Source organism: Loxodonta africana, chromosome 3 (assembly GCF_030014295.1).
Source record: "Loxodonta africana isolate mLoxAfr1 chromosome 3, mLoxAfr1.hap2, whole genome shotgun sequence".
Taxonomy (NCBI): domain Eukaryota; kingdom Metazoa; phylum Chordata; class Mammalia; order Proboscidea; family Elephantidae; genus Loxodonta; species Loxodonta africana.
In genome coordinates, this window is record NC_087344.1 from 89,583,608 (window position 1) to 89,607,437 (window position 23,830).

The following is a 23,830-nucleotide window of genomic DNA, read 5'->3' on the forward strand; positions in this document are numbered from 1 at the left end:
TTCGCATTCAGCAAGCAAGGTTGCATCGTCTGCATATCGCAGGTTGTTAATGAGTCTTCCTCTAATCCTAATGCCATGTTCTTCTTCATATAGTCCAGCTTCTGTGATTATATGCTCAGCATACAAATTGAATAAGTATGGTGAAAGAATATACCCCTGATGTAGACCTTTCCTGGCTTTAAACCATGCAGTATCCCCTTGTTCTGTTGGAATGACTGCCTCTTGGTCTATGTAAAGGTTCTTCATGAGCGCAATTAAGTGTTCTGGAACTCCTATTCTTTGCAATGTTATCCATAATTTGTTATGATCCACATAGTCAAATGAAATGCCTTTGCGTAGCCAGTAAAACACAGGTAAACATCTTTCTGGTACTCCCTGCTTTCAGCAAAGATCTGACATCAGCAATGAGATCCTTCATGCCATATCCTCTTCTGAATCTGGCTTGAATTTTTGGCAGTTCCCTTTTGAGGTACTGCTGCAACTGTTTTTGAATGATATTCAGCAGAATTTTACTTGTGTGTAATATTAATGATGTTGTTTGATAATTTCTGCATTCTGTTGAATCACCTTCCTTTGGAATGGGCACAAATATGGATCTCTTCCAGTCGGTTGGCCAGGTAGCTATCTTCCAAATTTCTTGGCATAGACCAGTGAGCACCTCCAGCGCTGCATCCTCTATCTATTCACAGTTTCAAAACCGCTTCCATATTTTAGGTATCTGTTAGAACAGCATCCCACTCTCTCAATACCAAACATTTCACTTGGTATTCCGTCTATTCCTGGAGCCTTGTTTTTCACCAAAGTCTTCAGTGCAGCTTAGACTTCATCCTTCAGTACCATTGGTTTTTGATCATGTGCTGCCTCCTACAATGGGTGAATGTCAACCAAATCTTTTTGGTACAGTGACTGTGTATTCCTTGCGTCTTCTTTTGATGGTTCCTATGTCGTTCAGTATTTTCCCCATAGAACCCTACGCTATTGCAACCTGAGGCTTGAATTTTTTTCTTCAGTTCCTTCAGCTTGAGAAATGTCAAGCGTGTTCTTTCCTTTTGGTTTTCTAACTCCAGGTCTTTGCACATTTCCTTATAATACTTTACTTTTTTTTCTTGAGCTGACCTTTGAAATCTTCTGTTCATCTCTTTTACTTTATTTACTTCATCTGTTTGCTTTAGCTACTTTGTGTTTAAGAGCAAGTTTCAGAGTCTGTTCTGACATCCATTTTGGTCTTATCTTTCTTTTCTGTGTTTTTAATGACCTTTTGCTTTCTTCATGTAGGATATCCTGGATGTCATTACACAACTCGCCTGGTCTTGGTCATTAGTGTTCGGTGCGTCAAATCTGTTCTTGAAATGGTCTCTAAATTTAGGTGGGATATACTCAAGATTGTATTTTGGCTCCATGGACTTGATCTAATTTTCTTCAGCTTCAACTTGCATATGAGCAATCGATGACCTGTTCCGCAGTTAGCCTTGCTCTGACTGATGATATTGAGCTTCTTCATCATCTCTTTCCATAGATGTAGTCAATTTGATTCCTGTATAGTCCATCTGGTGAGGTCCACATATAGTCACTGTTTATGTTACTGAAAAAAGGTATTTGCAATGAAGAAGTTATTGGTCTCAGAAAATTCTATCATGCGCTCTCTAGCATCATTTCTATCACCAAGGCCGTGTTTTCCAACTACTGACCCTTCTTCTTGGTTTCCAACTTGCGCATTCCATCCACCAGTAATTACCAGTGTATCTTGATTGCATGTTAGGTCAATTTCAGATCAACTAACATTAGAGCACTTCTTATGTGCCAGAAACGGTGTGGGCTTTACATGCTTTATCTCTTTTAATAGTATGATATTATGTAACTGATTTCTGCCCCAGAGATTGTAAATTTCATGAGGATATATATAGAGAGAGAAACCCTATATTGCTGGTAATATGTTTCCAAGTGTCCTGGGCAAAGCCCAACAGGTGCTATCCAAACTTCTGACTGGTTTGAGATGTAGCATGTTACAGTAGAAATGCTTTAGAGACAGGCCAACCAGAATTTGGGTCCTGGCTCTGCCCTCTTACTAGTTGAGTAATCTGGGGCATGTGCTAAATTTCTGGCAAGCCTCAGTTTCCTCATCTTTAAAACTAGGTATGAAGACTCAACAAAGTAGTTGTGTTAAGATATTATAATATCCCCCCCAACATATAAAGCCCTAGCACATAGAAAGTGCTTAACAAATGTTAGTTCCATTCTGATTAAATGTAAATCCATCCAGATTATCTCTTCTATCTTTTTCCTTTCCTTCTCTCTTTCCTCTCTTCCTTCCCTTCCCATTGTTCCTGCTCCGCTGTGGGTATCAGAAATTGTAACTAGGATAGTCTGAGGATGGGAGAAGACAACTAAATTCCTCTTTTTCCTTTTAAATCCTATGAAAGTTGAGTTTCCAATAGTCATTTGAAATTTGTTGTATGTTAATTTGTGGTATTTTTTTAATGTCTTTACCCCCAACTAAATTAGGAAGCTTCTTGAAGGGAGGGCTACTGAATCTCTTAATCCCCTCCTCTTATCCTGTAGAAGGTGTTCAGTGGATGTTTGATACTGATTAATGGAGGGAAACCATTCAGATTCTTTATTTACCCTAGTAACCTTTAGTGGAGTTTTTGGATAGCATAAATAGTTAAGCACTCAGCTGATAACCAGAAGGTTGGTGGTTTCAGTACACCCAGAGGCATCTCAGAAGAAAGCCTTGGTTATCTACTTCTGAAAAAATCAGCCATTGAACACCCTACGGAGCATAGTTCTACTCTGACGTACATGGGATTGCCATGAGTTGGAATCCACTTGGTTTGGCTGAGTTAGTAATATTTAGCACAGCCTGAATACTGAGAGACTGCTAAGCAAGGAATTGATCACTGAAAGGAGACTCAGTCAATAGGATGTTACATCCTATAGGTTTTGTAGTATCTTATATCTGGTATAGGGCCATTATGAGTCAGAATCAACAATGGTTTTTTTTTTTGGTGGGGGGGGTTTATATTGTATAAGTGAATTATAACAGCTTGTCTGGATAACATAAAAAAATTCTTTTTTTTTTTTTAATAGAGATGTAAAAATAAGCCTTATTAACTTGAGTATGTTTGGGCCTATTTTAGAAAAAGCTCTTATAGCCCAGGATGCTGATATGTAAGGTATCGCATCATGCTCTTACCATGTTTTTACTCAATGTGAGCTGTGAGCGTTATCTTTTTTTTTGCCAACTGCACCCCCCCCAGGTATTTTCATAAGGGTGCTGTACTGTAAGTGCACTGTAAGTACAGTATGCTAGTTTTTAAGCATAGTTCCCTTTCAAAAATACCTGGGGTGGGGGGGGCATGGTTGGCAAAATAACGTAAAATGCTCACATTATTTGTATATAAATAGGATACTTAGAAGTGGGCAAATGTAAAGCTAGGTATAAATTTATTATGCTAATGATCTTAGGGAACTACACACCCGAAAGAAAAATTCAAATTAAATACACACAAAACACAAAGCAGTAAAATCTAAATTAATACTGGTTTTGGCCAGTAGGTATAAAACCTCAGCAAACAACAAACCTCAACCTACCATGTGAAAATGATACTGTTAGGATATAGGTTCTTTTTAAGTTTCGCACGCATACACCATCGTGTGGAATGTGATGACTCTATCATATTACCACTTTTCTCTGTTCTCTGGGAAACCTTATTTGTACAGCACACTAAAGCACTTCTGTGACAATTAAAGCAGTAGTGGTTGGTGCCAAGATGATTATAAACACAAACAGTGGAAATGAAATGACTTGGTAGCACTTGGTTTTAAGGTTGGTACTGAGCTGGTTCAGTGTATGGTTATACCAGTGTTCATAGATGATGAGAAGTAGAAATACAGAAGATTGTTGCAGAGACTTACAGATTCCGGTTTGAAAACACTCATAGATACTTTGAGTGGTGTAGAGCTTTAGTGTTCTACTTTTATACTATAAATGAGTTGATATTTAAAATATTTTATACTAAACGGCTTCTGTGATTATTCTTTGGACCAAGAATTTGGGCTATAATTTTTCCTCTTACGAAGAGTTTATATAGGCCAGTATAGACTATCTTCAAATGGTTATCCAATTGAAATTTCATTGCTACTGTCTTGCTATTTTATAATTTCTCCTTTTTACTGTTTGTTCACTATCCTCTGGCTTTGATCTCAAGCCCCTTAGAAAGGGCATGATACCTTGTGTAAGAATATTGGTAAGGGAGGAGGCTAAGAGATAAGCGTTCGGTTGTTAGAAATTTCACTAACCAGAAATGCTATTGAATCTGTGGGTAAAACATCATTATACATAAAGGCGATGTGATAGGATTCATATTGCAAATCATTATCAACGCTGAAAAATCGTCATTCTGAAACCTTTTTTTCAGAAGAAGATACTTTCGTATGATAGTTATATATCTGCCACACTTTTATAATAGACAACCAGAAATTTAGTATTTAAGGTGCAGTTTAGGAGAGTAACTGAGAAATTAATCTGTAATATATTCTGACTCCACCCTAATTTACTATAATGGCTTATGTGTCTAACTGGGTAACTAGGGTAAATGGAAATCTTTTGCATGCTTTTCTTGAGTGTTACGCTACTTCACTGAAGATTAGCGTTAACATACCTTTCCATCTCTCAATCTGTAAAGATACGTTAACTGCTACTGTATTGTTTCCCTTGGCATCATTAGACTTTATTTTTTGTATCACATAGACAAATAGATGTATTTTGTTCTTCTCTGTTGAAGCCGTTTGTTTGCCAAAGGAAATTACTGCGAAATAGATGTGTCAGCCCTTCCACAGGTAAAGTAGTACGGAGAAGTAGCCAGTTACTTGGGTTTCCTATAACAAAGGAAGATTCCCCTGAGGGCTGTTGCCAATGTCTTTGCCACTAATGAGGGTAGACAATTTTCTGGCTCCTAAATTGGAACTTAGCATTCTAGGATTCATTTTTCTTATTGACTTTGTTGTACTAGTGGTGTCTTGTCTACCCTGAACTCTCAGGAAACAATGAAGAATAGATGGTTCAGTTTTATAGACAGATGAAGGTTATTCCTTTATTTATTTTAACTGTGTTTTTATGGAAGTCTTTTAGAACTTACTGTATATTTTCATGCCTTTATAAAAATAAAGTTTAAAAACTTTTTTTTTTTAATTAATTTTTATTAAGCTTCAAGTGAACATTTACCATTCCAATCAGTCTGTCATATGTAGGTTTACATACATCTTAAAAATATGGAACGCTTCACGAATTTGCGTGTCATCCTTGCGCAGGGGCCATGCTGATCTTCTCTGTATCGTTCCAATGTTAGTATATGTGCTGCCGAAGCGAGCACAAAGTTTAAAAACTTTTAAAGTTGTGCATACTAAGTGCAGAACATACAGAGAATTCAGAAAAGTTATTGGCAAATATTTACTGAGTACTTCTTGTGTTCCATGCACTATACTTGATAAAGAGGATGTAATCGTGAATAAACTAGACATGGCTCTTGCCTTTATGGAGTTCGGTCTAGGATAAAGAAGAAATAAAAATCATAATGAAGATGAATTTTTTAAAAACTACAATAAAATAATGACACAATAACACATGCTTTTTTATGAATTATTTATTGCACTTTAAGTGAAAGTTTACAATTCAAATCAGTTTCTCACACAAAAACTTATACAGACATTGTTATGTGACCCTAGTTGCTCTCCCTATAATGTGACAGCACATTCCTCCTCTCCACCCTGTACTTTCTGTGTCCATTCAACCAGCTCCTGTCCCCCTCTGCCTTCTCACCTTGCCTCGGGACAGCAGCTGCCCCCTTGCCTCGGGACAGCAGCTGCCCACTTAGTCTCATGTGTCTACTTGAGCTAAGAAGCACACTCCTCACCAGTATCAATTTATGTCTTAAAGTCCAATCTAATCTTTGTCTGAAGAGTTGGCTTCAGAAATGGTTTTAGTTTTGGGCTAACAGAGAGTCAGAGGGCCACATCCTCTGGGGTCCCTTCACTCTCAGTCAGACCATTAAGTCCTGTCTTTTTACTAGAATTTGAGTTCTGCACCCCACTTTACTCCTGCTCCATCAGGGACTGTCTGTCATGTTCCCTGTCAGGGCAGTTATTGGTGGTAGCCGGGTACCATCTAGTTCTTCTGGTCTCAGGCTGATGGAGTCTCTGGTTTATGTGGCCCTTTCTGTCTCCTGGGCTAATATTTTCCATGTGTCTTTGGTGTTCTTCATGCTCCTTTGCTGTAGGTGGGTTGGGACCAACTGAGGCATCTCAGATGGCTACTTCCTAGTATTTAAGACCCCAGATGCCATTCACCAAAGTGGGATGCAGAACATTTTCTTAATAAACTTTGTTATGCCAATTGACCTAGAAGTCACCTGCAATCATGGTACCCACACCCCCGCCCCTGTTACTCTCTCCCTTGAAGTGTTTGGTTGTATTCAAGAAATAGCTTTTGGTTTAGTCCAGTTGTGCCAACTTCCCCTGTACTGTATGTTGTCCTTCATTTCGTCTAAAATAATTCTTGTCTACTATTTAGTTAGTGAATACCCCTCTCCTTTCCTCCCTACCCTCGTAACTATCAAAAAATGTATTCTTCTGTGTTTAAACCCTTTCTTGAGTTCTAATAATAGTAGTCTCATATAATATTTGTCCTTTTATGACTGATTAATTTCAGTTAGCATCATGCCATCCAGATTCATCCATGTTATGAGATGTCTCACAAATTCATCATTGTTCTTTATCGTTGCATAGTATTCCATTTGTGAATAAACCATAATTTGTTTATCCATTCTTGTTAACAGTGCTCCAGTGAACATGAGTGTGCATGTATCTATTCATGTGAGAGCTCTTATTTCTCTAGAATATATTCCAAGGAGTGGAATTGCTGGGTCGTATGGTACTTTCTATTTCTAGCTTTTTAAGGAAGCACCAAATCGATTTCCAAAGTGGTTATACCATTTTACATTCTCACCAGCAGCGTGTAAGTGTTCCAGTCTGTCCACAACCTCTCCAACATTTATCATTTTGTGTCTTTTTGATTAATGCCAGCCTCTTGGGGATGAGATGGTATCTCATTGTAGTTTTGATTTTCATTTCTCTAATGGCTACTAATTGTGAGCATTTCCTCATGTATCTGTTAGCTGCTTGAATGTCTTCTTTGGTGAAGTGCCTGTTCATATCCTTTGCACATTTTTTAATTGGGTTATTTTTCTTTTTGTTGTTGAGGTTTTGCAGTATCTTGTAGATTTCAAAAAATTTTTTCCAGTCTGTAGGTTGTCTTTTTACTCTTGTGGTGAAGTCTTTGGATGAGCTTAAGTGTTTGATTTTTAGGAGCTCCCAGTTATCTAGTTTCTCTTCTGGTGTTTGTGCATTGCTAGTAATGTTTTGTATAGTGTTTATGCCATGTGTTAGGGCACCTAGCATTGTCCCTTTTTTTTTCTTCCATGCTCTTTATTGTTTTAGATTTTATATTTAGGTCTTTGATCCTCTTATAAAATTTTTATAAACAATGTAGAAGCATATATAATAAAAATAATGCATTTCCCACATTCTTTCCCTAGGGATAAACTTGTAGTTCTCATTTGTTAACGTCCTAATACTGATGACTGGATAAAAAATGGAGCATTTACAATGAATAGTACATAATACAAAGCGGTTTCACCCATCTTGTGATCGGGAGCTGTGTATCTCTAACCAAATTTGAAAATTCAGATGCTTTAATGAAATATACATGTTGTTTCAGAAGAAAGTTAAGTGACTGATACAGAATTTTACTTTTAAAAATCAGGGCAATAATACCTATCTAATTAAAAAAATTAAATTGTACTGAAAGGTGCATGTAGAAAAACAATGACCTCCTGTCCTTCTTTCTCCATTTTGTACCTTAGTCATTTTCAACTCTTTTAGCTGTTTATTCTGCTATTTTCATAGCATAGTACCTGGTACTTCATTCAACAGACATTAAACACCTAATACATGCTGGATACAGTGGTGAACAAGACAACACACTATTATACCCACTGTGGTTTGCATAGAGGATGTTTGATAATGCATTGAGAATTGCAAGCAATCTACAAACTAACTTTTGGCACATGGTAGACCTGATCGTAAGGTAGGGACTGCTTGTACCATATGACAGGTGGTGTATTTATTTAATCTGTGTGGAATTTTATTGGCTGACTTTAGTTTTGAGACTTCTGGATACTGGTAAGACAAAATAGTAAAGCTAGAAACCTTGCTTTAGAAAGTTGTCTTTTAATGTTATCTGCTCCAGCAATTTGGCCTGAGCTGCTAGGCAAATGCCTAGGGGATATATGATTTGACTTCTTAACATTTTTCTTCCTTTTTTTAAATCTGTTGCTACCAAAAGTATTTGTTACCTATGTCCAAGATGACATCAGGGCAGAATGTGATCTTTTTGGTGACATTATTACGTTGTCTAGAAGAAATAATTATGAAAGTAGTACATGAATTCTGTATAGTTATTTTTTCCTTTTCACCAAAATAGCTATAGGTAGAGTTTGCCTATTTTTGACCCAGGACTTCTTGCCATTTTAAAGACATCTCCTCTCCCAACCTCCCCGCTCCCCCCGCCCCCGCCAAAACTTAGTGTTTTGATTTTTCTCAATTGTTTTTATACCTCTTGATCACCATATTTTATGTTTTTATCCTGAACAAAGAAATTAGGTAGCAATTTAATTTAACCACTTAATAGCTTTAATTAAGTAGTTCAGTGGTAAGTGTTAAAGATTCTTTTGATTAATGTGTTAGAAATCAGTTGTCATATGTGGGTTTATGATCACTGAGCTTCCTTCTGAAACAACTTATAAGTTTCATTAAAAACACTTGAGTTGCCAAATTTGGTTAGAAGTACCACAGCTTCCTGGCACAAGATGGGTAAAGTTGCTTTGGATTATGTAATTACTTTTCATTTTAAATGCTCCATTTTTTATGCATATTAACTTTTACGCTAGATAGGTAGCTGCCATTGAGTAGACTCTGACTCGTGACAACCGTATGTACAACAGATGAAACGTTGCACGGTCCTGTGTTGTCCTCATCATCACCAGCATGTTAGAATCCATGGTTGCAGCTGCTACGTCAGTGCATTTCACCAAGGGTCACCCATGCCGTTGTTGGCCTTCTCCTTCACCAAACATAATGTCCTTCTCTAGCGACTGACTCCTCCTGATGACATGCCTAAAGTAAGTGAGTCAGTGTTCTATTGTGATCTTATAAGGTTTTCATTGGCTAATTTTCGGAAGTAGGTCACCAGGCCTTTCTTCTTAGTCTGTCTTAGTCTGGAAGCTCTGCGGAAACCTGTCCACTGTGGGTGACCTTGCTGGTATTTGAAGTACTGGCAGCATAGCTTCTAGCATCATTGCAACATGCAAACCACCATGGTACGACAAACTGACAGATGGGTGGTGGAACTTTACACTAGGATTAGGAAAATGAGAACTGTGTATCTCTAACAAATAGTTTCCTTTACTGTTAAACTGTGAAAATGTGAACATTGGACTGTAGCTGTGACCTCTTTAAATATGTAATTAGAACATTAAAAAAAAAAAAATCCATTGCTGTGGAGTTGATTCCAACTCATAGCGACCCTATAGGACAGAGTAGACCTGCCCTATAGGGTTTCCAAGGCTGTAAATCTTTACAGAATATATATGCAGTTGAAGAAAACTCAGTAGCATTGTTAAGAGACTTTCATAAATCATATTCTCCAGTATTATTAACACTTAAATAAATTGATAAAAAATGAAGGATAATTTGGTCCACTAATTTTTTACGAGAGCTTAACTATTTATATTGTCAAAATGACAGTGCATTGGATTTTGAAATTACTGACCCCTAATGATGGTGATGGGAGATTTGGAGGACACTTAAAAAAATAATAATAGTCTGACACTTTGTGAGGGACTATTATGTACAAAGTCCTTGATGACCCCATTGGTCTTTCAATGTAGTTGAGGAGATAAGACATAGCCATGAAAGAACTGGTAAGCAAGAATTATATAAATATCTTTTAGGGTCACACAGTACAATACATAGAATTGGAGCTGTAGTTTTTTTTTTTTTACCCCCCATGCCTGGAGAACTGTTTAAAATGTTAATTTTTTTTTAATATGGAATTAAGTCCTTAGGGCTGCCAGGCACAAAACGAACTGCTAGAAAAGCAGATATTAAAGGAAAATTTAAAAGGGTATTAATGAGGGTTAGACATTGACCTTGCCCATCTGGCAAAATTAATGTATTTTTTCCTCCATTTCTGTTTATAGTTGGATTGATATTTATCACAAAATTGATGTTTATTTCCAGAATCATTTATGATAGGAAATTCATTATTGAGCACTTAATATGTGCCACACATTCTTTTAAATACTGAGGATACAGGGTTGAACAAAATCAAGATAGGATCCTTACCTCGTTGAGCTTTCAGTCTAGTGAGGAAAACATTCATTAAAGAATAGCAGAAATAGCAGAATAATGGTTGTCAGGGTTGACTGCAGAAGGGCACAAAAAAAAAATTATAGGATGATGGAAATAAATGTTCTTATGTCTGATTGTCACGGTGGTTACATGTGTTTAGGCATTTGTCAAATTATATTGAACTGTCCATTTTGCATGGGCGCATCTTTATTGTATGTAAATTATGACTCAAAAAGTCAATTAAAAAGAATAACACAAATAAATGTAAAATTATAGCTGTGATAAGTTCCACAAAGGAGAGTTACATGAACTGTAAGAACATACAAGACTTGAAATAGGCAGACAGATCTGAAACAACTTCCCTGAGGAAATGATACTGAGTAGAAGTTAACTAAGTGAAGAGTGGGAATTGGTGTCAAGCAGGCAGTATTAACAACAACAAAAAAAAAAACAGCATGTGCCAAGTCCCTGAGGTTGGAAGGTGCATGGCAAATTAAACTTGAAAAAGGCCATCATGTGGAGGGCAGAAAATTAGGAGGTGACACGTATAAGATGGAGCTAGGAGCTACTTTGCAGGCCCTTGTTAAAGATTTTAAGTTGTATTCTTAGCACAGCGGGAAGCTGTTGAAGTTCCTTAACTGGAGTGGGGTTGGGGGAGCAATAAGAGTAATGAAATTGTTTTGGCACTAGTACTCAGGCTACAGGATTCAGAATTGAGTGGAGGGGCCACGGCAGATTCTGGAAGATTTTAGTAAGGAGGTAATTGCAAGAGACTGGGACTTGTAATAGGGTGATGGTCATGGAGGGAAGTGGACTGAATTGAGAATATATTTAGGAGGTAAAAATGACAGGACGACGGTGGGTTGAATGTGGAATGAGGGAATTGTCAAGAGGACTGCTAAATTTATGGTTTGCATTTTTTTTTTTTTTTTTAATGTTAGGAGGAATGGGAATGATTTTACATACTGAGGTAGGGGTAGCACTGGACCAAAGCCAGGCTTTTGAGGAGTGGGTCCAAGAAGAGAATGCATTTGGCATTGAATATTTTGAAGCATTTATATAAAACTAAAGATATCTTTAACATCGAGTATAGCTGTTGAGCTTATTTATTCAGCAAGCATAAACTGAGCCTTTGTGCAGTGTGCACCGTGCTAGTTTTTGTAGGGGGTACTAGTACAGCTACAAAAATTAATGAGATACACAGGAGTTTAGGGAAGGGAGAGGGAAAGGAGATTGTCTTCCAGATCTGTAGGTCGGTCATTTTTTTGATTTCCTGCCGAGATCCCCTTAAGTCCTAACTTTTTATCTAATTTGAAGTTATACGCCATTTGTGAAGCATCTTCACAAGCCACCGACATTCCTTATGGGGCTGTGGCACAACAGCAGCCCATGATGTCTCACCAGATTAATATAAATACTAATATAAAACATACGCACCCAGGCTTTTGTTTATTGATATAGTATCCTTTCCTCATACCCTCTCCTTCTCCAACGCGACACAAACAACTTTCAGGAAGTAAGCAAAATCAGTTTGCAAGATGAAACGTCTGGGCCCAGGTTCCACAGCTGCCAGAATAGTGGTGATGGCGAGCTAGAATTCGGTGTGTGTAGGCGTTTCGTTTCTGTGACCGGTATCTCCCCCAGTCGCCACCCAGAGAGAATATGCGGGACTGGAGCCCCGCGGCCAAGTTGAGCTCCTTCGAGTAACAACCTCCTTTTCCTGGCGGTGGTGTCGGCGCGGTGGGACAGTGGCCGCGTGTCCCGAGGAGCAGGTTCCGGCGCATAAGTGTTGCGCCAGCCCCCTACCCGCAAGGTGAGCCGTGGGCCCCACGAGGAGGCGGCCACGTGGGTCGAGTTTGGGAGTGGGCGGTGCCGGGACCGGGGCCGCGGCTGCAAGCCCCTTCAGCTCCTGGCCGGCTCCCTTTTGCCTCTCCACGCAAAACTGGCCCAACCGCCAATCGTCAGCCACTCACCTTACAGCGGTGACCCGTGGCCAATCGCCAGGGGCCTCTTTGCCAGGAGCCGGGAGGGCCAGCCAATCGGGGCGGCCTCTAGGTCGGGGCCGGACGGGGCGGGGTAGGGGTGGGAGTAGGGGTAAAGAGGGTGTCCCTGGGGAAAGGGCTGACCCGTAGGCTGGGCTGACTGCGCCGCAGCCCAGGGATCCCATCGAGGCGGGAGGAAAAGGGGTGCTCGGGAGCAGCCTCCGGTTCCCTCCCCTGGAGGCACAGAGGGCGGGGTTCCTGGCGAATGGCTTTCTGGCTGGCCACTTGCGGAGTGAGTAGACCCTGAGGGTTTGGGAGACGGGCTGGCCCCCAGCCCTGAATCTGGGTCCCTGCTGCTTGCCCGGGGCCTGCCCCTGGGCGTGAATGTCGCTCTGCTCCAGCCTCCCTCCCGCCGCCCTCTGGGGTGTGTAGGAAGTCTTGGCAGTCCAGGCCCCCTCTTCTCGGAGAGCTTTCACTTCCTTGCTGAGATGGGTTAGAGGCTGAGGGTAGGGGCTTTCTGTTCTACCGAGAGGTCGTTCGCTACTAAGCCAGACTTTGAAGTGAATCTCTTTTTTTACTGGATTCATTTTTGTAAAACTACTTTTTCTTTTCGAAAACTGTCTCAGAGTATTATTTAAACACGAAAGTTAAGCTTTTTATTAATGTGAAAGCTTGATTTTGACCAGTTGCGCATTAATAGAATCTCCAGTTGCAGGCCAGACATTGTTTTTGTTTTATTTTTGGAATTGTATACCTGGCTGGCCTTGTATTTTTGTGTGAAATAATTGTGGATGTTATTATTGTATGTGGGTGGGGAGGGAGGTGGTTTTATGCTTTTGGGGTAGCTTATGCAAAAATATTGAAAACTTTGGAATAGTTTTATGGGTTTATTTAACAACTGAAGGGAAAGGTTTAGGTTCTCTGTCCATCTTAGGTATGGAAAGTTAAGTAAAATGAATAGATCAGGAACCATATTTATGTCATCATGCACTTTATGTTGGCATTCATACTACACAAGTATTTTTGTTAAAAGAGTGAGAAATGTATTAAACAAGAAAACTTATTTTCAGTGATTTAAGGTAACATTTGATTTTACTTGTAGCTGGTCTTTACTTACCTTTAGTTGTATTCAGGAAATTAAAAACAAATCAAGTAATTATTTCCTAGTTTTTCAGTGGCGAAACCAGGAAGGAATCTTAGAGTGGTAGTAGTGGCAGTTTTAAGAGCTTTTGTAGTAAACTTTAAAATTGGAAATTCTCATATAGTTAGCTATGGATCATCTCTGAGAGCATTGCCTATATTAAACCGAGTAGGTAATAAAGCCTTTGATGAATAGTGTTAGCATCTCATTTACTTTTACTTTTTGTGCAGCCCAGCAAGAGACAATTTAAGTAAAAATACCTTTCCAAGTCTAGGGAGGGAAGGTTTATATCACTAAAAACCAGATGTTCAGTCTGAGAGCTTAGAATGGGAAACAAGAAACACACAACAGAGAAGGCAGGATCTGTTTCGAAAGTGCCCTGAGTTTGATTTTGACAAAGATGACATTGTAATTGAAGTGCCCTTAAATAAATACTAGGCATCAAATGCTATTGGTCACATCCATTTTGCTATTTCTAAAGTTCTAGATGGTGTGATTTTTCTTTTTTTTTTTAATACAAAAAGATATTATTTGGTAATAATGTAAGCATTTAGCCATCCATAATTCATCCCCAGTTGATATGAAGATCAGTAGGGAATTTCGTTCAAAATGTATGGTCCAGTTAGGAGAAAACGTTGCGATACCACCATGCTCTGCTGGTCTGAAGGTTGCATAGTTTGTGTTCTGTTGATTGAGAAAGAGGAAGGTGGCAAGAAAACAATCTGAAATCAGGCTTTTATTCTGGAAAGCAAATTCTAGGATGTCCTTTGGGAGATGTTGAGTTGAATCACTAAATTTCTGCTGTACCATGATAACAGATGCTTATAACGATTATTAAGATATATAGACAGTTTTGTGATTACTGTAATGTACTTAGCAGAAAATTATATTTAGGAACATTTTCAATAAAGGTTTAAAGATTGTTATGCTTGAAAACAGTAGTTCTTAAAATTAAGCTGAGTATCCCTCCCTAAATATTTTAATTAAGGTCCTGCTACACACAGTTAGTTGTTGAAAGCCCTATTCCATGTCCTTTATTTTCCATGTCCAGTCACCAGGTCCTCTTAATTCAGCCTTAGTAATATTTCTCAGATTTGGTTTCTTTTCCTTCCCCCTCTGCCCCCGCAGATGATAGTGTTTTAATTTAGGCTGTCAACATCCCTCACCTAGACTTTTGCAAAAACCTTCTAACTAGTATCCCTGGCACTGAATTCCCTTACCCATCCTCTTAATTCAAAAAACAAATCCTACGGAGTCATTCTTATGCTTAAATATCTCTTTTGAGGGTCCTCACTTGCCAGAGTCCAACTGCCTGACATGTCCTTTAAGATTAACAATCTGGTCCTAATTTTTCTCTCTGGAGTCTGGACTCAGCTCCAGGAGCTCCATCCAAGGTGTCCACTCTTAACACTGAAATATTTCTCATTTAGAACATGCCATGGTCTCTCATGGCATCTCTTTAAAGTGCTGAAAAGCAAAGATGTCACCTTGAAGACTAAGGTGCATCTGACCCAAGCCATGTGTTTGCAGTCGCCTCATGTGCATGTGAAAGCTGGGCATTGAATAAGGAAGACCAAAGAATTGATGCCTTTGAATTGTGCTGCGGTTGAAGAATATTGATTATACCATGGACTGCCAAAAGAATGAACAAATCTGTCTTGGAAGAAGTACAATCAGAATGCTTTTTAGAAGCAAGGATGGTGAGAGTACGTCTCACCATCTTTGGACATGTTATCAGGAGGAATCAATCCCTGGAGAAGAACATCATGCTTGGTAAAGTAGAGGATCAGCAAAAAAGAGGAAGACCTTCAACGAGATGGATTGACACAGTGGCTACAACATGGGCTCAAGCATAACAATTGTGAGGATGGCACAGGACCAGACAGTGTTCCATTCTGTTGTACACAGGGTTGTTGTGAGCCGGAACTGACTCAGCGGCACCTAACAACAGCGACATCAACATGGCCTCTCATAATTCTTTGTACTTTCATAGCCTTTTCCCTCTGCTTAGGATTACCCTACTATCCCTCAACGACGAGTCTTCAATTCTTCCTTTAACACACAGCTTGTATATTACCTTTTCTATGATGTCGTCCCTCCTCTACCCAGAACGAATTAAAGTTGCTCTTATCCTTTGTGTGTTACTGTGACACTTTGTTCATATCTTTGTATTACAGGATACTTTGTTCATATCTCTGTATTACAGCCCTGGTTCGGTTGTGTTACACATTTTTATTCACAGAGCCTGATTCTTACATTAGGCTCTTAATTTCCTGGAGATCATGGAGTTTTGGGCTCATCTTTGTATCCCTAGGCCATTGCCCCAGTCCATTGCTTAGCACATACATAATAGGTGTTCAATGGATGCTTATTAGATGATCAAAATATATGACTTAATAATATCTTAAGTGTGCAAATTTTTGGCTTACTTGTACTGGAGTTAGGTTAATCCCTAAGAGTTGGAAATGTTCACTAGGCCACCAGACTCACTGGTTGCTACCAGAAATGAGAGGGGATTAGAGAAAACGTTTAGAAACAGTGTTACAAGTAGTGGGCCAATTTTCAGGTAAATACCCTCAAATCTATATGATAGCTAACATAGTTGAAAGAATATTAATAATAGTAGACCAGAAAACCCATTGACACTGAGTCGATTCTGTCTGCCTAAATTGGTTCAGTGGTTTTGTTAGTATCATAGGAAAAATAACATGTTGCTGGCTAGAGAAGTTTTTGTAGGGGTGAAATTTGAGCTGATTTGCTATTTTCTCTAATATCCTTAAAAATGTCCTTTAAATATGATAATAGTATCTGACGCATAATAGATATTCAGTAAATATTTGTGTCATGAATGAGTGGTAGTGGTTGCTCTGTGTGTGTGCGTGCATGCAAGATAGATAGCTAGATGAGTAATAGAGCTGTAGTCCTGCTGACATTGAAGTTCATTTATTTATTTCTGGAGACACTTTAAGAACTTAGCTTCTTTACTATATTGACTGAACCACTCATTTTATTTTCTTCCAAAATATGCCATCTCGACCAAGTTGTAATGCTTACTCCATTGTTTCTTTGCATTCTGTACATTCTAGAGCATGTTTTTAAATCTGGTTTCATTTAGTCTTTCTCACTCAATTTCAAGGTTACACTAGATGATAAAGCTTTGCTTGTGTTTTAGCATCCTTTGTCATACTGTTGGAGGAGCTGGGTACAGTTGGAACCTAAATTCTTATTGTGTCTTTTTTTAAATGAAATTAATTTTCTTCGCAGGTGAATAAGTAGACTCCAGATTTTTCCAGTATGGTGAGGTTTTACTCACCAGGAGCTATGGCTGTGTACCTGGAAGTATCGGTTTCACAGAATCTTAGAACTTGGAAGGTATCTTAAAGTTCATCAGCCTATCTTTTATAGTGGAGGAAACTATCCCAGGGAAGTAAAGTGACTTGCTCAAGGTCACACAGCTAGAGATTAGAATAACTAGAATATAGCCCAGAATACTCTTACTCTTTTATTATTTCCCAGAGAGAACCAGGGTGCTGCTCTGGTGAATCACTCTCCATCCATTGCTCACCCCACTCACCAAGCCCGACCGAATCCTTTTTTTAGTTCAGCCACTCATTTTGGTTCACTTGCAGGTTCAGCACGTGGATCTGAAAAATACCATCTTGCATACTTGTCTGAGAGAATATTGTTCCTCATTTGGTCATTGTGCTTTTCAGTCTCTCTTTCTGCTTATGTTAGTCCCTCAGTCTGGGAATGTGCCTTTTCCAGTTGTTCTCCATTTTTCTGCCTGTTGATTCTCTGCCCTTCTCTGCTCTGTGCCCCAGGAGAGAGACCCCTACAGCCTGGGTCACATGGGGCCCTTTGTCCTCTGGCTTCTGGTTGGATTTAGCCAATGGAAAGCAGCAGTGGGAGATGGAAGGGAAGAGAGAACTTTTGGCGGTATTTATTCCTCCTGCTCCTTCCCTACTTTGGCCCAGTTCTGGCAGTGGCTCTGTCTCTACAACTAGCATATCCATTGGGTAGCTCCTCCTTTTCCATGGCCAGAGCTTGGGATTTCTTTCCTTGTCCCTTCAGGCTTGGGATGGTAAAGGCTTCTTGCCTTCCCTAATTCCTGGGTACATTAGCATTCCTTGTTAGTTTCCATAACCCTGCCCTCATCTATAAAAAAAACCCAAACCCATTGCCATCAGGTCAGTTCTGACTCGTAGCGACCCTATAGCACAGAGTAGAACTGCCCCATAGAGTGTCCAAGGAGCACCTGGTAGATTTGAACTGCTGACTTTTCGGTTAGCAGCCGTAGCTCTTAACCACTACACCACCAGGGTTTCCCTCTCATCTATAGTCGTTGCATAAAAAAATAAGTTTAAACGTCCTACATGATTATGCTGTTTCCTACCACGGCCCACTACTGCAGTGTTCCTCCCCCTCCCCATCTCTGTCCAAATTCTGCACTCTCAAACGTTACCTGTGTGAAACTTTTCACATCCTCCTGTCTCCTTTGAATCTCTTAGTCTCTTTTCTCGTAATACTTACTTTACTATGTCATATGAGTTATTTGGAGACAGATGTTTATCTCTAATAAATTTGAAGCAGGGCCTGTACTTGGATTTGAGCACCCCCAAAACATCCAGCACAATGTCATAGTCATAGATGTCAAGTGAATAAATAATAATTGATTCAAAGAGCAGTATGTAAAAATATGCTCATGATAAGACTTGGCATGACAGAAAGAATTTTTAGAGGGACGAGTCAACTGTCATTGGTCATTTATAATTGCTACATCTTGGTTTCTGAAGCCCAACTACCATTTATTTTAATGTCTTTCTCCTTATTCATTTTCTCTCTTTTTCTTAGAAACTCAGCCTTAAAAAAAATTCACAATGTGGGGAAAAGGCCTGTAGTATAATAACTAAATGAGTTGTTTATGATTTTTTTTTATGAATACTTTCTAATCTGCAGTAACTTCTAGTTACTTGATGGCTTTTTATGTTTAAATGCCAACCGGTAGCCACAGTGCAGAATTTGCTAATTCATTACAAAATTTTTCCTGAGTACCTGCCATAAACCAAGCACTGTCCTGGGAGATAGAGTAATGAACAAAGTGAAGTCCTGTTCTCTTGGGCTTATATTCTCATATTTTAGATTGTCTTGGTAGATTTCTAATAAAATTAAACTAAATCAGGGTGATTTTGTATTACGCTTTTTAACAACTTTAGCATAAACCTGTTTCCTTCTGTTTGACATTCACTGGCAGCTAAAATCAAATATACAAAAAAAAGCTTTGGCATATATAATTTCTAAGGGGTAAATGCTGAACCAGTTGTAGAGTCTCTTGTTTTCAATTCAAAGGTTTTTTGATTGTTTTGTGCATGATACAAGCCTTTTCGTGTTATCTGTTGGTCGGACTAGTTTATCATCCAGCTTCCCTTGGGCATCGTTTAGTTTATCGTTTTAAGTGTTATATTTTGCGTTACAGAGAGATCCAGTCTTGTTATCAAGTTTTGTTTTTGAAAACATAATCAAAATTTCAGCAAGTATTCTGAAAGTTCTGTGAGAATTCTGCAGTTATTTTAAAAGCTTAAACCATTACTCAGTTTAAGAATTCATGTGTTTTTGTGAATTTCTTTGAGTAATGTAGTAAATTTCCAAGAAACTTAAATAAAACTTTGGTTTTTGGTGGATCCTTAAAAATGGTGAGACTTTGCTTTCTGAGGTGCTTGCTTTTAAACTGAATGGTAGACAGTAACCTGAGATTGGGGAGGGGAAGAATGTAATTTTTTCATCCTAGCCACTCAGTTTATTTAGATCCTGGAACCACTTAACCTATGGCTTTTAAGAAAGGTATTGTCAGCAGGCCGACCAGCTAGTGTCTCCGAAGAAAAGCTTTGGGTGATTGCCAACGCCACATGGTCAAACAGTGCTTTGTGAGGTGATGTAGTAGGTGTTTTTGTTCTTTATGGATTTGTTTTTTGAACGTTGAGTCATGATCACACTGTTGGCAGAAGTATGTGGAACAAAACCATAGGTATTCTACTTTGTTTTACTGGCCGTTTTTCTTAGCATTTCATTTATTCTAGCGAAGTGGTGATTGTGAAGTGTTAGTACATTTTTGTAACCACGTGATTTACCTTTAAATGTTATAAATTTGTTGCGCTCAATTTTATTTTGCTTAGAAAGGTGTACCTGAGCATTTTCACCATGGCCCAATTTACTCTCTTAAGACATTTTAGGATTTTGTAGATAATTTTAAAGAAAAATGTTAATGACTTTGCTTGCCGGGATACCTCTAAAATTTCTGAAAAACATTTATAGCCTGCACAGTTTTTGAACATTTTTCACATACAGCTTTTGAATTTGAATTGGAAAAGAAGTGCAGTAAAAAGTCAAATAACATTATGTATGAAGTAAAAAAATAAGAGCCCCTGTCTCAAATGTCCCCATTCCTCAGTCCCACTCCCTGTGGTGTTTCGTTTTAATTCAGGTGTGAAATGTGTGTGTGTATGTGCATGCCTGTGTGTGAATAAAATAAAAATGCAACTTTATGTCTACTTATCTAGCATAAGGTGAGCACTCAGTAATGTTAATCGTCTTGAATTCTGGTATCTATTTTATTTTTGTGGTTAGTTTCTGAATTCAGAGCTTATAAGTAAACTCATGCGTCACTTTAGATTTTGTTATTTCTTTAAAACAGTTATTTGCTGCATTTCTGAAACCTCAGGCAATTTTGTATGCCTTTTGACATTTATGTCTTAAAAATGCTAGTTACATCCATTATAGAAAGGGTGATTGTATATTTTCCAAACTAGGATACTTTTGAGAGTGAAGGAGGCTGCTTGTAGTAATTTTGCTGGGGTGACATGTGTAAACAGGGACTGTACCAGTTTTGTTTCTTATTGTTGCAAATATATATATATGACATGTGCCAGTTCAACATTTTTCAGGTGTACGATTTAGTGATAATGATTACATGAACCATGATGTGCAACCATCACTCATAATTGTGACAGCTTTTAGTTCTGACAGTAACTTTTTATGACATTATTGAATAACTTGGGGAGTTTTTGGAAAGACAAGCTATCAAAAATTTAAATAGAGAAAATGGTACAAATCAAAGATTTAAATAGAGAAAGTGGTACAAATCACAAACCTTTACCATGCAGTTGTTCAAGTAACCAAATCAATCAAATCAATTTATGGAAGCAGTTACAGTGTTTTGTTCTGTAAGTCTGTATTAGATGAAGAATAAGCAGTTATGCTAAGAGCTGTGATTGAAGTTCATGAATTTTGACACTGTTCCTGTACTTGATTCTTGTTTGGCAGAGCAACAAATTTCTCTCACAAATATGTATGAGCAATTCATAGTTGTTATGTGGCATTTCTTTTTAAAATTGAACATAATATTATGCATAAATTATTTTTGTTCATTAAAGATAAAAACAATCCTGTTTTTTCAAAGAACTAATGTATGTTCAAAGGTCAGATTTTTTAATGGAAAATAAAAAAGATTTCTTTATATAGTTTGACTCTTCGTGACCAAAGTAATAAATAAGTGCAGTTTACCTTTTGTGGTTCAGACATAATACCCAATAGTTCTCTGAATATATCATACTGGAATTTTTAACTGATCTGTTTTTCAAACTGTATTTCATCATTTCTTTTATCTGTGGTTAATGCCTTTTTAAATCATTATTTTTTTCTTCAGAGTTCATTAATTTACTGTTTGTTTTCCTTTTTTAAAGTGATGTTAAATACAGTTTAACTTAGGCTTATCTCATTTTCTTGACTGTACATCTTTATTAAGATTGCATGTGGTTTATAGTATTATCCAGTTATTCTTTTTTTTATTATTAAGTCAGATACTCATTGAGTGCCTTCTGTATGTTAGGCACTAAGTAGGGCCTGGGGATGCAGTGGTGAATCCTGGTTATCTAAGGTTCCAAGTTATAAGGGGAAGTAGAACACTACCACTGTGTTACTTTACATTATGGTATTTCATCTGTCCAACGAACTTGAGCGGTTTATTATTATACCCACCTTATAGATGAGAAAATGGAGGTGGAGAATGTATTTTGGCCAGATCACACACATAATTAGGTAGCAAGTTGCAGATTCAGGATTTAAAACTAGCTCAGTCTGACTGAAAGCTTGTGCTCATTTTTACTATGTCAAGCCCCTTCAGATAAAATTTAGATTAATTTTCAATGTCCTTATGCCATGAACTCTTTTCAAATACCATTGTGGTGTAATAGAAAGGTGTAATGGATTTGAAGAGGACTGGGTAGGAATCCAATTAAAAAACAAACAAACAAACAAAATCCCAGCTGGGTGATTTGAGTAAGCACTTCTAAAATAGGGTTACTATCTACCTACCTGACTATAGATGAAATGAGAAAACTTAACAGTATCTAGTGGAGTACTTAAAAAGAGAACCTGATTTGGGCCTTAGATTTATCAGGTCATTGATTTAAATGGAAAAACCTTCCTGAAGTGGAGGAAAGGGTTTAATAATAGGCTCAATTTTATGAACATATTTGAAATGATAATCTTCACTTCAGTTGGTTATTTTTCAGAATTAAAAATTGGTCGAAAGTCTTACCCTCACAACTTCTCTGTATGGCTAAGTCTTGTTTTTCCTTTGGCTGAAGTGGATAAGCCAGAAGGACAATGGGGATTGTAAAAGGTTTCCAAATTTTCAGTAATCCAAGAGGATCACAGATTCATACATCTCACATAATGTCATGGTCTTACTATTTCATGAACCTGAAATACCCCTTTTCACCCTTAACCCAACATTAAGTCATTTGGTAAGAAGATACAATGGTGTCATTTCTATAAAAACTTAGTTTGCTAACTTAAATTTCTAAGGAACAGAAAGGCCATTAAGTTTTTTGGCATAGTTGGTTCTTTTTTTTTTTTTTTAAGCCTGCTACTTGCTGCTCATGTACCTGCTTTTCCTCTGTATAGTTACAGATTTTTTTTTTCTCTTATTCCTTTACTTAATTATTAATGTCAAACTCACAGCATGGTAACTTTCTATTCTCTCTTTTCCTTACCTTTATGGAAGATCAGTACCACACTTGCTTTTTTCCAGTCTTCTGGTATCTCTCCAGTTCTTGAATTTTCAAAAATAATTGTAAGTGATTCAATTGTAAGTATTCCCTCTACTTCTTTCATTGGATATCTGTGATGCATGTCACCTCACACTGCTAACTGTGAACATAAACTTTCCAGATACATTCATATTTTAATCAAAATGACTTTTCTGCAGAGTTTTCATGCTTTAATTATAGGGTATATGTTTTGCAAATTTTTTCTTTTAATCATCTGCTTTTGTCAGATTCATGCTATTCATTTTTCATTAGAAGGCTTGCTTTCTTTGGTGTTTTTCCTTTGTTAAATTTTAAAGCTGTTGCTCTCTTACAGTTCTACTGATAACTTACCGTTTTCTCGTTATTCTGAACTTATCTGTGAGACTCACATGAAGTAATTCTTTTATATCCAATATACGTTTCCTCTTTTTGCAATATTTTCATTACATACTATTTTGTCCTGTGTATATAAAAAAAAAACTGAATATAGGTTACTTTTTGATATGAAAATACTCATTTATGAATTTTTTTACAATATTATTACTCAGCCATAGCCTTTCATATTTTATAGTATTCTTCTCAATTCTTTAAGTCACCCATAAAAAAACCAAACCCATTGCTGTCGAGTCTATTCTGACTCATAGTGATGCTAAAGAAGAGAGTAGAACTGCCCCATAGGGTTTCCAAGGAGCTCCTGCTAGATTTAACTGCCGATCTTTTGGTTAGCAGCCATACATTTCTTAATTTCCTGATTCTGACCTCAAGAAGACCTTCAACCATTTTTGGCCACCTTTACCTCTGCTATTCATTATCCTTCCTCTATCAGCAGGAATTACTTTAAAAGCTGTTACTCCCTGCTTCAAAAATTGCTTCCTGTGCACTTTTACACACAGGAGTGTCTCCAAAGCAGCTAAAAGTCAGTGTATTTCAGACAGTTTTAAGAACTTTCCTTGCAATATTCTTCTTTTTAATGAGGGTGAAGCATTTGGTTATGTGTATGTGTAAAGTATAAATAGTGTTTAATGTCCTGTCTAAAGTCATTAGCAGGAATTGATTTACTTTTACTGACGTTTGTTAGCTTTGAAGTGCCTTCTGAGAAGAGAAAAGCAGTGCTTCTCAACATAAATATTAGAAAGAGGTTAGGAAACACTGAT

General features: G+C 37.8%; 1 protein-coding gene and 1 non-coding gene across 10 annotated transcripts in view; one reads left to right on the top strand and one right to left on the bottom strand.

The window, feature by feature from the left end:
* Positions 1–23,830, top strand: part of OSBPL9 (oxysterol binding protein like 9) — a 176,605-nt gene that overhangs the window by 101,559 nt on the left and 51,216 nt on the right. For 5 of the 9 annotated variants that reach the window (XM_064281953.1, XM_064281954.1, XM_064281955.1 and 2 more), the window contains exon 5: positions 22,652–22,720. The exons of 3 other annotated variants lie outside the window; for them this stretch is intronic. In XM_064281953.1, the coding sequence (XP_064138023.1) occupies positions 22,652–22,720 (69 nt within the window). Of the gene's footprint in view, positions 1–12,581; positions 12,742–22,651; positions 22,721–23,830 lie in introns of those variants that run through there. One more of the 9 variants, XM_064281959.1, reaches the window with a different exon arrangement.
* On the bottom strand, positions 5,266–5,372 carry LOC111751017 (U6 spliceosomal RNA). Its single transcript, XR_002786086.1, has one exon. It is a non-coding gene; the product is annotated as a U6 spliceosomal RNA (small nuclear RNA).